Below are 12685 nucleotides of genomic sequence, written 5' to 3' on the forward strand. Positions count from 1 at the left end.
AACCAAATGGAGACTAAATCAAAACTACAAATCAATACCAATCAGTGTTTTAACTATAACACAATAATTCTCTTGTTTCTTGTTGTCAAAGTAAAGATGGTGATCAAATTCTCTTCAGAAAAGAAGGCCATTCTCTTCACAAAAAGCAATTGGAAAAAACACCCAGCCCTGTCTAATCCTGTGCTGTTCAGAATATGTTTGCTCCTCTCTTAGCCTAGGCATCTTAACAGATTTATCACACTTTCCCAAAAGCACTAAGGTCACAATATGAGAGATTAAAGGGTTTCTATTTGCCCTATGCTCATACAGTTCGTGCAGCAAAATGCAAAGTGACGGTTCCTCAAGGCTGTGTAATAATAACAAGACATTATAAAGAACATTCTTAAAAAAATAGAAAACTTGGTCCCATTATAAGTAAGATTGATGCAAAGATCACCTTAGCTTCAAATAAAGTTGTGTGTAGTAAGTATTGTAAAAACAGAATCCACATTTTAATGAAATTCACAAATGAGGCAATAGCCTTATTAATCTGCCAATTACAGCTCTTTCAGATTGCATGAAAGAAAGTTATTTAAAAGCTAAGGAATGCTTTGTAATTTGATCATTTTTAACTAATTTTTTGTATGCTTTTTGGGGAAGGGAGACAAATGCTAAAAATAGAAGCATCACAGTGCAGATTAGAGTCAAATCAGTGACAGAGTGTGGCTGCCATGTGTTGTTGTGTTTTCCCAAGATAACACATTGTTTCGCGATGTGTTGGCAGTTAATATTAGAAGCTGTAATTGAAAATTTACAGCTTAACCTGCGAACATCACTTCTGACCTGCTGGAGAAAATGATGCAGTTCTGTTTCAGATGCCTTCATCAGCAGATGCATGCAAAAGTAAGCCGTATTTGGCGAGAAACAGAAACTATTACACTTCCAATTGAGTCTAGTGCTGCATTGTTGGTGCTCTGACCCGCAGATCACAGGAAATAAACGCAGAGTGACGAATCAATTCTTTTCTCTTCCACACCGTATCCTTTTTTTTCTTCCCCTCCTTGCTCAGTGTCGCTCTACTTCTGCTTGTCTCTTTGCTGTGTAACCCCTGTCTGTCTCTCAGCCCTCCTTCTCCAGCCTCCTTCTATTTTGCTTGCCCATGTAACATGTCAGCTCGCTTCCTTTCTCTAGCTTTAAAGCATCTGACTCTTTACCCCAAACCAAATCTGGTCTGTTTTGTTTCCGGGCTTTTATCCCGCAGCTCCTTGATTTCTCTTTCAGCTAATGTTATCGTGCGTGTGATTGTGTGCGTCTACTGATGTCTCAGTCTCACATTAATTTGAGTCAGTAACCTCACTTTGTTCGTTCCATTAATCCTCTGAGTTTTAACAAAACAAATCCTCTCCTTCACTTTTTCGCAACCTCTGTGCGCAGCTAAGTCTTCAAAATTATCCTGCTTCTCGGATCATCTTTCCCACAAAACCTTTTTGTAATCTCGCTCCTGCTTTCACCTTTGTGTTTAACGGCTCACCTGCTCAGTCGCTCACTATTTCTGTTTCTGTTTCTCCTGCACACACTGTCTCTGTGTTTTCTCTCTCCAGGTTGTCTCATTAGTCGTATTTGTCAATATGCCTAGACTGGAATCAGATCTTTGTGCTTTTCCTGTCTACCAAATTGTTACATAATATGAGCCAGGAGCATTTTTTTCCCTTTTTAGTTTCTAAGGTTGTCAAGAGATGCAAGATTCATCTCCAAAGGCTGTGTATTATGCATTAGGTTCTGGATTACCTCATATTTTTTTGTATGGGCAAGTAGCAGGTGATGTTGGTAATTTTTTTACTGGTTTATGTTTAGCATGAAGACTTCATTTCTACGTGTTGTTTGTGATTTTTGCTGTGTGTTAATGTAAATTTTGTTCTATTACTACAAAGCCTTAGCGTGCTTTTTACATTTGTTTTCCCTCTTCTTGCTAAGCTAAGCTAATTGGCTTACATACAAATGTTAAAGTGGTACTGATCTTTCCTTCTTCGCAGGGGCAGTGTTTTTTGGAAACACATGCTTGACCTTTCTCGACCATTGCCACAAAATTGTAAACATAATATTGCCTAAAACAGTGGTTCTCAGCCCTGTTCCTCAGGACCTACTGTCCTGCATGTTTTAGATGCTTCCCTGCTCCAACACACCTGATTCAAATGATCAGCTCGTCATCAAGCCTCTGCAGAAGCCTGATGACGAGATGATCATTTGAATCAGGTGTGTTGGAGCAGGGAAGCATCTAAAACACGCAGGACATGGGGTCCTGAGGAACAGGGTTGAGAACCACTGGCCTAAAATATCACTGTATGCTGTAGTATGAAGATTTCTCATCATTGGAACTGACAAGAATCTTGAAAAACAGTCCCATGCAAACATACTTTTTGCCACTTAATGTACAGTACATCATCACAGAATATGAGCAGGTAAATTTAGGTGAATATATTTGTGTTTGTGTCCATGTTATTAGAACTCCAGGTAACAAAACAGGCAACAGCCCCAGAGGACAGACCCCAGATGAGACCGGACGGCGCCAGGGGCCAAGCCACGATGCCAACTCTTCTGTTTCTGACTTGGCCAACTCGGTCACCAGTGACATGCTCATGGTAACACACAATGCCAACACAGTATGTATATAAATATATCTATATATAGACACATTTTATTGGTGCACTACTAACTCATTCATGGTCCACATTGTTGAACTCACCTATAGTTAGAGGAGGAGGACTGCTTTCAGCAGAGCCTCTTAAATCATAATACATGAGATGGCTGAGAGACTTCACTGGTGCTTCCAGATCATTTTTCCTAATTTGAGATGAAAGTTACATTCAGGGCTTGAGATAAGGAAGTGAAAGATGAGGCGAGGGATTGGATGACATAATGTACAAATCTCAAGAGAGGAGTTTTACCGATCAGTAATTTATCACCTTTGTAAACCCAGTTATATTTTATTAAATGTAATTCAGCTGCACATATAAAGCTCCTATGCACCTCTTCTAGGTTGATTCTGTTTAAATGTACAGCTTGTCTATTCATTTTTTGGTTTGGATACAGCAGTTGACCGCAAAGCTCAAATGGTTCTCCTTTATTGCAGCATTTGGGACTGTGCCAAGTTAAATTTTAGTGATGAAAGACTATGCTAATTTTTTTTTACAACTTGAGTGCTATTTTCGACCATCCTTTCAATCAATAATATTAACACTTTACTACATATCAGGAAAAGCACAAAAAGTAGACAACCCCATGGTTTGCCATATGGAGCTGAAAATATAGGCATTTAAACTGCTTACCATGCCTGCTAGCTTGCCACATCGCAATAATTACTGTGGCAAGTGCATTGTTTGGATTTGGTATTTGTAGGAATTTTAGCCAAAGCTGCACAAATACGACCAAAGTTGCAATAAAACTAATTTTACATGAGCTGTTTACATTTGCTTGTGCATCGGATGCTGTATTTCACACTTTCTGCTGCTTCAGGAGGAGAGAGAAAAGGAAGCCGATACATTTCAGGTTAATTGAGCAAAGTTTTGTGAGAAGTGTTTCACCCTCCCAAGTCTTTCATCACTCAAAAAAAACGAGCGTCTCCCTGTTCCCACTCAGCTCTGCCACCTGTAGAGCATTAGTTACTGTCGTATAGTATCTCCGCTAACTAATACATACAGCAATCATCACTCTAAGGCAAGATACAGGGAGGGGAGGGAAGCGGGACATGTGCCTTATTCAGCGAGGTTCGGTAATTAGCTGCAAAAGAACATGCAGTGCAGTGGGTGCTGTGAGAATATGGCAGAGATGGGTATAAGCACTGTGTAATTATGTGGGTTTCATGGTGTGTCTGAGGAATTCATAGTGGTGCCGCTTAATGATAATACTCATCCTGGGCAGTTTTGCCAATGGCGTCTATACATACCACAACCCTCCTTCCATGCTAAAAATATACTGTTCTGCAATTTTCAGCTACTTTTGCTGCTTTGAGGGGGGGGTGAAGCAATAGCGGTATGTTGCGGATTTTATTCCACAGACTGTTTTGAGAGAAAGGATCGTGTGAAATGGCGTTTGAACGTCAGAGTATATACACATCCAGCCCTCTCAAGCGTCTCAGGTGATAGAGGTTGGGGGAGGATGGATTGGGGTCCTGTCAGCATCACATGGCCCTTATCAGGATGTGCTCTGACACTGCTTTCATTTTGTGTGATGCTCAGAGACCCGTGAATAGTGTGGTGTGAAAAGCATGTTTGCCTCTTCATTACCACACGTTCCCAAATTTTACAGAGGTTTATACAGGATTTGCTTGTTTAAAGGATAAAATTAAGCTTTTTTATTCTAAAGAAACCCCACAACAAGACAGTAATTAATTTGTTCTTCACTCAGTGTTTAACAATGTCCGTGGCGTCCTTTATTAGAAAAAACATTTAAAAAATTTCTTGAAAAAACTGCAGCACATGTTACCAAAGTGGGAGTAAATGATGCATTTGTTGGGGACTATTTTCAGCTGTGGACTGATATACATTTTGCAGATTTATGAGTATATTGCAGCTGATTCAGAATTAACTTCCTACATTAATTACAAGGAGGGAACATGTCATCCAGTGCAATGTGTGTCTCATTTTTTAGTTTTGAACAACAAGACATTGAGGACACAGAGGAATCAGGCTAATGATAGACAATACTAGTTAACAGAATATTTTTTTCAATAGATTCCTTTAGAAAAAAAAATATAAAATATCACCAGATTTATCACAAACCTGGCCTTGGTTTATGCTGTTTGAGAATAGCATCATTGTTTTGGTTTCAGAAAAAGAAATTATAGAGGAGAAAGAAAGGGGGACTCCCAGAAAAAGAGAGAGTCTCCTAACGAAGAAAATGGAGAAAAAGCAATTTAGGCCAGCTGTTGGGTGGAGGGCTGCATAATGAAATGTGATCACATTCAGCATGGAGAATGAGGCTGAGCAGCTCCACCAGAAACGTGTGGGAGAATATGGAATTGGATATTAAATTTCTGGAACTGTTCCTTGAGTAAGGCCTGTAGCTCTTCCCTTGATCAGATAGCACTTTTCAAACTGGATTTCTTTCCTGCCCTCCAGGCCACGCTGACATCAGGGTCTGTCTCCCAGCAGATAATGTGCCTCTCATCTCTGCACAGACACGCTCAGTTTCTGCCCCCTTATCGCCCAGCAGACACCGGCCATGTGGCATAAAATTATGCTAGTTTGCTTGTTAGAAGCTGTGGTTTTTATGTTGAAGTTTAGAATTAGTGCCCCCTGTGGAGAGGAGTCTAAATCTCATATTTAGTGCGATATCACCTGTCCACTCCACTGGAAGTGTTTAATCTGCGTGTGAACATGCTGTGAATGTTGATCCTGTGTCCTAATAAGAGCAGTGCAATTCTCTTAGTACTACATTTTCATTAAGTGCACCTAAAACTGGTGAAGTCTAAGGCAGCGGTCATGTATTAAAATTCACTCCCTCGTTCACACATTCACTACTTCCTGCTATAGGCATTCAGTAGTTAATCAGTATGAAGTAGTGAATCATAAATCATCATCATCTGAGCCATCACTGACAGCAGTATTGTTGTATAATTACAATTTATCTGTAATCTATAACATGCAACCCACTGCGCTGTGGGATCATAGTGTATGTAATATGCACGGTATTGGAATCTTTGTGGACAGTGTGAATATTTTGCACAATCTGGACACAATAAACTAGCTGAAAAAAATATAGTGCACTATATAGTAAAACAATAATTACATTTCAGACACAGACTTTGACTTTACGCGGATGTAGACTGTATGTTGTCATGGTAAATATTTTCTCCACCTCATTTAGCTGCATCTTAGAAGATGCATCCTAAATCACCAAAAACCACAACCATTGAACTAACCATTGAATAGCCATTTGGCTAAGCTGGTAACTGAGGTTCTCTCCTGGTTTAGTTGAATAAAATAATAATAATTTTGACTTTAATTTTGTTTGGTAATGGCTTAAAATGTATTTCTGTGAGATATTGTATGTATAGCTTATGAGCAAAACTTGTAATTTCTTCAAAACAGAGCTCAACCAGTAATACACCAATGAACACACACACCTAAACAAGTTATGTAGCATTACTTCCTCTTTCACCGGTATCTCTCAGCTGTCACCAGGTTCGGAGGAAGACGACCACGAAGGTCCAGTGTGTGAGAAGCTGGGTCGCATCCAGTTCAGCGTCGGATACAGTTTTCAGGACTCCACCCTCACCGTTAAAATCCTCAAGGGCCAGGATTTGCCTGCGAAGGACTTTTCCGGTACCTCTGATCCATTTGTCAAACTCTACCTGCTGCCAGACAAGAAGCACAAACTGGAGACCAAAGTCAAGAGGAAGAATCTAAACCCCCACTGGAATGAGACCTTTCTGTTTGAAGGTACGTTGAAGATTTAATATTTCCACAAGGATGCAAGCACTTTTAAGCTGTTAGTTTTTTATGTGCATCACTGAGATTGCATTGTGTGCATTTACTCCTCAGGGTTCCCCTATGAGAAGGTGGTCCAGAGGACTCTCTACCTGCAGGTTCTTGACTATGACCGCTTCAGCAGGAACGACCCCATAGGAGAGGTGTCCATCCCCCTCAATAAGCTGGACCTGGCCAACATGCAGACTTTCTGGAAGGAGCTCAAACCATGTAGCGATGGCAGTGTGAGTAAGAAGGAAAGAGGAGGTGGAAGAAGGGTGGAGTAGAGGGAAGAAGAGAGGCAGGGAGTAGAGGGAGGAGGGAGGAGGCAAAGATGAAGAGAAAGAGAAGATGGGACAGAATGTAACGGCTGATGTCATTCCTGGCTGCCGTGACGCTCCCAGGGGAGATGTGGCAGTGTGCTGGTGGGAGAAGGGATAGAAAGGGAATATAGAGGAGGCTGACAGGTAGATGGAAAATACACAGACAGCCAGAGGAAGAAGCAGAAATGCACGGCAAGCAACAGAAGGGAGAACAATGAGAAAAAGGGGATGAAAAGTAAACAATTCGCCATTGTTTTGCGTGTGATTTCTCCAGGGAAGTCGAGGGGATCTGCTGGTGTCTCTGTGCTACAACCCCACAGCCAACACCATCACTGTGAGCATCATCAAAGCCCGCAACCTCAAAGCCATGGACATTGGAGGCACTTCTGGTATAGACGACTCCTTCATCTTCCATGTCTGTTTATTGATGCACATCCAAATGAAAATGAGAAAATTCTGTTTTTCCTCATTCTCTACTGGGAAGTGACATTAAACCCATGATAAGACACAAGCTTTGCATTCAGTTGTGGTAAGCAGAAATGAGATTTTTCTTTATTAAACAACATCCAAACTGACCTATTCCCTTCCTCCTCAGACCCCTATGTAAAAGTGTGGTTGATGCACAAGGACAAGCGTGTGGAGAAGAAGAAGACGGTGGTAATGAAGCGCTGTCTGAACCCTGTTTTCAATGAGTCCTTCCCCTTTGACGTGCCTGCCCACGTGCTGAGGGAGACCACCATAATTATCACTGTCATGGACAAGGACAGACTCAGTCGCAATGATGTCATTGGAAAGGTATCTCCTTCCTTCTTCTTCGCCTCTTCCTTCTTCTTCTTCTCTTCCTGTGCTTTTCTGACTCTGTGACAGACCATCAGCAGCTGATCATTGAGCCAGTCTATACTGACCCCTACTGGAACATGGACCTCAATCTGCTGCACTGCAATACAGAGCAAATGAGAAACAGATCAGTTTTAGTTAGAACCAGTTGCTTTATTAAGGCTCATTGTAATGCCAGTTATTAATGACATGCAGGTGCATACAGAAAATGTCTTTTTTTTTTCATTTTCACGTCTAAAAGGTCTGTCGAAACCTTGTTAAAATCCCTAAAAGACTGCTTTTAAATAATTCAGTTATGAATTATCTGAGTGTAGCTTAAGAATAAGGTCACAAAATGGTTGGATGGTTCATATTTCTCATTGTCTTTTAATATTATTCAGAATATGACCAGGTTTTGACAAGCATCTCAGATGATTTTACATGTGGTCAGTTAGTTATTTAACTATGTTATTTCAGAGAACTGCTCCTTTTTAAATACAAATAAATATCCACTTTTATTCAAAATGTCATCCTTTATTTATGTATAGTTCAACAATTCTTATGAATAAATTCCCCAGATGTCTAACATGCTGTAAATCAGAGCTCAAATCCATGTTCCTTTTTGCTTTGTAAAAAAAAATCTTGCATGGATCTCGTCCATCCTCTGCAATTACGCACACGTACAGTAATTACAGGCGCTATAGCCTACTCGTCATCCTAACCACATATATTATCTGCCTACATGCAGCAGTTATAAGGGGCTGCCTCTTATACCACGCTCAAAAATAACTTGAAAATTGGTCAGAGAAAAACGGAATATTTCATGGATTGATTTGGAGATTCTTCCTTCATTTAAATCGCTTAAAGCAGGATCTTCATTAGTGGCAGCATTAGCCTTTCTTAGAGTATTTCATTGGATGAAATCGTCTCCTTTAATGGTTCTTTTTTTCTGCTGTGGAGCTGAGTTTAATTCGAGTTAGAGTGGCAGGATTAGTGCTGAAAGAAGGGTTACATTTAAGTCTTGTGAGTTTTTCTTTTTCCTTTTCTACTCCCACTGTTCCCAGAGAATGTGCTTTACAAATAACATAAATCTTACTGTGATTATATAGATATCACGTTGCGTCTGTCTCCCTCACAGATTTATCTTTCATGGAAGAGTGGCCCTGCAGAAGTAAAACACTGGAAAGACATGATGGGTCATCCTCGTGCTGCCGTGGCCCAGTGGCATGCTCTCAAGGCCTGAGGGATCCAGCTACCAACCTGCCTACAGTGTTTTTCTCCCCAAGAATCCAGCATCAGCCTCCCAGCCCCTGCCCTCAGCACATATCCCCAACTCCCTGAACGCAGTCTCAAGGCTGCAGACCATGTATCATCTCTTTGTTCTCAGGCCTCTTTGATATTCCTTCGCCCTCAGTCCTTGTGACACCATCTTTAAATTTCACCCCTGTCAAGCTCTGATTCCCACCTGACCCCCTCTCATCCGTTTGTCTGAACTTAAAAATGTCTTTGATGTTTTCACTTACTTCCTCCTTGTGCCCTCTTTATGAGATTCTGTTTTTTTTTTTTTTTGACACATCCCTCAGTCTGTCCTCCACCATTTCAACCATTCCCAGTGTTTAACATCTAAGCAGTACCTCTTGCCACCCATGAATATAAAGTACCAACCAAAAATTTAATTCATATTCCCACCATTCTCCGTGGCGGCAAGATGGGCTGTGTTCAAACATGCACATGAGTGTGACTGGCCTGTGCAACCCATTTACCCCTTTCATGTGGCGTTGCAGTGAGGATTCTTCCTATCTGCTGCTCACCTTTTTGTTCAAGTTCTCTTCCGTTTCCGTCACTTTTCCTCCATGCCGTTAAAATGCCTGAAAAATCAGGAAACCCCACACAGGCAATGGAGGAGTGATGGGCTGTATTTAAAATGGACTGCAACTGGACACTGTCACTCGACTCATGTTTGAACTTTTAGCACTTTTCACTCTTGCTCTGGTACCACTGTAATAATTCTCCCTTTGGCTGGAACCCCTTTGTTGTCTGTGTGTGCTGTGGGTGATGTGCTGTAACCCCAAATGAAGTTCTTTGACAAAAATAGGATATGAACATGAACATTTAACACTGGTCTGATAGGGCAAGTGTCAAAAAAGATATACTTTCCTATTTTCTTGGAAAAGAAATCCCAATGGACGGAAAGAAAAAAACAAAGTGATTAATGTTGTGTTTTATTTTTTGGTTTCAAAAGAACTTAGAGAATCGACCTGTTCTTCCAGACACAGAAAATAAGCAAAAAGCAGCTTCCATAAGCTTGGAAGTGTGGAATAATGTATGAGTGTTTGTGTGCGTGACAGAGTATTTTAGACTTGCACAGCTAAATCGAAGAGTTGAAAACAAAACAGCCCTTGATAATGATTGTAGAACTTTTAGAGTTAGTAGATTAGCTGAGCACGTGGGAGGAGGTCACTGAGTTTAAAGGGTCAGTCCACCCAAATCACACCCCACATGCAGTACTTTGTCATGTACTTTAGCCTAAATATGAAGCAAGACAGACAGTTTCAGATGGAATTTATTTGTGGTTCCATCTGCATTCAAATTGTGAAAATAATCTGGATGTTTGTTGAATTATTAAAACCAAAATTCCATATACTTCCGTCAAACCATGGTGGTCGGAGAGGTCTCAGTAACAGCATGGAAACTTAGACCGAAACTTTCTGCCTAGCTTCATATTTCTAGGGATAAATGGATAAAGCATGTTTTTGTTTTTGTGACAAAAAAAGAACCTTAGCGCAAGGTCTCCTTTCTAGCTTTTTACTGCGTTGAAGCCCAAGACATCAGTGGCTGGGGCAAAAATTATAACACCCTGAAGAAAACAGGGAGCGAGGACCTCACAGCACCAACACACAATTGATTAGTTTTGGTGCGGTGACGCCTCCTGCAAGCCAAGACCTGAAAAATGTGTGGTCTGCCATGAGATTTGGATTAACCTGCACATCAAATGACCTAGAAAGCAGATCTTTTAATGTTACTTTTCTGTTTTCAATGTTGAGAATAAATGTTTAGGCTCTTTTTTGTGATTTGGGAGAACAGACAATTTAAGAATTCAGGCAGTAATGACTACAGGTGGGAATACATCAGTAAATCATTTACATTAAATTAATCAAAACACATTGTATCTCCTTCATTCGGCATTACAGAATACCAGGACTTTTTTCTCTTTTTGGTTCTACAGACCTCTGTGAGTCTAACGACAATATTAGACTAGATTTTCTGTTTTTATAGTAAAGCTCCAGCTTCTACTTGTTTGCTTTACTGCCTGAATGTGACCTCTTCTGAGTCCTGTATAGACACGTGCTGATCAGATGAATGGAAACAAATTAGAGTAATAATATCTGGGGGAAGTCTTTTTACATTCCACAGTTTTTGTCTACTGGGTGTGTGTATGTGTGCATGTTTGCACTGTGAGTGTGTGTCAGTATTTGGACTTCAGTTCGTGTGATTGTATTTACTGTGAGTCCCTCTGTGTATATCTGCACTAAGTTCTATTTTGCCAGTTTAATACAGAACAGCATTGTTGTTATTTTGTATGAATCCAGATGTACAAAGAAATATGTTTTTTTTTTCTTTTTGAAACGGTCACTTCTTTAAAAATCACTGCACTTGTTGCCGACGATGCTGGAACAAACCTCTCTCCATCGCAGGGTTATTTTCCTCGTGTGGTCTAACAGGGACGTTTGGTTTTGGGAGGAGGCCAATCTGTTACACACGAGCTGAGAGTGAAGGTCATCGGAGAAGTGTCACAAACAAAGCTTTACGGCAACCCACAATAAAAACCTGTTTTATTCGAGCATCAGACGCCAGATTTTTAGTTGAGACAGAAGCAGCTAGCAACATTTTGTCCTGAATGTCCTATCTATCCTTCCTATGTGCTCCGATCTGATTCACCAAGGCCAAAAATCGAAGGGTGGCTCCTAAACATCACAGCTGACGCTCCCCTCAAAACACCCCCATTGTGCACACATGCTTTCTGGCACAAAGTGTTCTGTGTGTGCCTTATAAACCCCGCCACGCCTTGCTCTTCACCATATGCGCTGCCTCCCCAAGAGTCAGGGAGGGGAGGAAATAAAGGTGATACAGGAGGTAATCATCACCTCTTTGCAAACTGTTAGCTACGTCTCAGGTCAGAGCCGAGCAATGGAGCATCCCAAAATAACCAGGAACATAGTCATGTGTCTGTCCTGACGGCCCCGCGTGTTAAACAGGGGGTTATTTCAAATGCTGCCGACAAAGCATTACATTCCAAAGGCTTCGGGAAAAGTCACTTTAATCAATGCAACTTAAATATTGGTTGAAGATTAGTCAGGGTTTGGTATATTTTTTTAAAGAAATCCAGCTAGATTCATCTTTCTACACTCTTCACTGGCCAAATTACCACACACTGGTAAAGTTTCTTTAGGGCATTCTCTTAAGGGACTGCTTGAGACAAAGAGAGGTTAACCAGCAACATTTTAATTTATATACTGTATAAATGATTGTAAGTGTCCTGTATGAAAAAAAGAAAAAAAATCATCAGTATTTGCTGGGGTTGTTGATATCTGTCTGTCGTTGGTATCACTAACCCCCTGTCTTTCACTCACTTTTCTCTTTGTAGTTACACATCCGTGGGGTGCCCAATGTTAAATATCAACCATTTATTTTTTTGAAATCTGTACAGTGTATATAATAATATAAATGTGTATATAAAACAAAGATACTTCTGGTCTTGAATTTTTCAGAACTTTCTTTTTTTTCTTTAGGCCACACTTATTACAAAAAAAGGCAAGACCTTATTACTTTACATGAACTTTTGACACTACAATTCATGTTCAAAAAATCCCAAAATTGCATCTGTTTAATGTAGTTAAAGCATCAATAGAAGAAAGTAATCATTCTACAGAAAATAGTGATGTAATTTGAGGATTAAGTGTAAGACACATATGAAGGTTTGTGATACAAAATAATCAGATGAGATTCAGGAAAAAACTGTTTAAAACTGCAGTGCAAAGTGTTACAATTTTTCAACTTTTTATGAAGTTGTAATTTGACCTCTTTTACCACAAACAATTA

General features: G+C 40.3%; 1 protein-coding gene across 4 annotated transcripts in view; it reads left to right on the forward strand.

The window, feature by feature from the left end:
• syt7b (synaptotagmin VIIb) overlaps positions 1 to 12328 on the forward strand; it is a 105892-nt gene extending 93564 nt beyond the window's left edge. For 2 of the 4 annotated variants that reach the window (XM_022194745.2, XM_022194749.2), the window contains 6 exons: positions 2483 to 2639; positions 6152 to 6419; positions 6522 to 6691; positions 7044 to 7158; positions 7365 to 7564; positions 8724 to 12328. In XM_022194745.2, the coding sequence (XP_022050437.1) occupies positions 2483 to 2639; positions 6152 to 6419; positions 6522 to 6691; positions 7044 to 7158; positions 7365 to 7564; positions 8724 to 8828 (1015 nt within the window). In that variant the 3' untranslated portion in view covers positions 8829 to 12328. The remainder of the gene's footprint in view (positions 1 to 2482; positions 2640 to 6151; positions 6420 to 6521; positions 6692 to 7043; positions 7159 to 7364; positions 7565 to 8723) is intronic. The other 2 variants (XM_022194746.2, XM_022194750.2) reach the window with 1 other exon arrangement.
• Positions 12329 to 12685: the final 357 nt, after the last annotated feature.

This window comes from Acanthochromis polyacanthus, chromosome 2 (assembly GCF_021347895.1).
Source record: "Acanthochromis polyacanthus isolate Apoly-LR-REF ecotype Palm Island chromosome 2, KAUST_Apoly_ChrSc, whole genome shotgun sequence".
Taxonomy (NCBI): domain Eukaryota; kingdom Metazoa; phylum Chordata; class Actinopteri; family Pomacentridae; genus Acanthochromis; species Acanthochromis polyacanthus.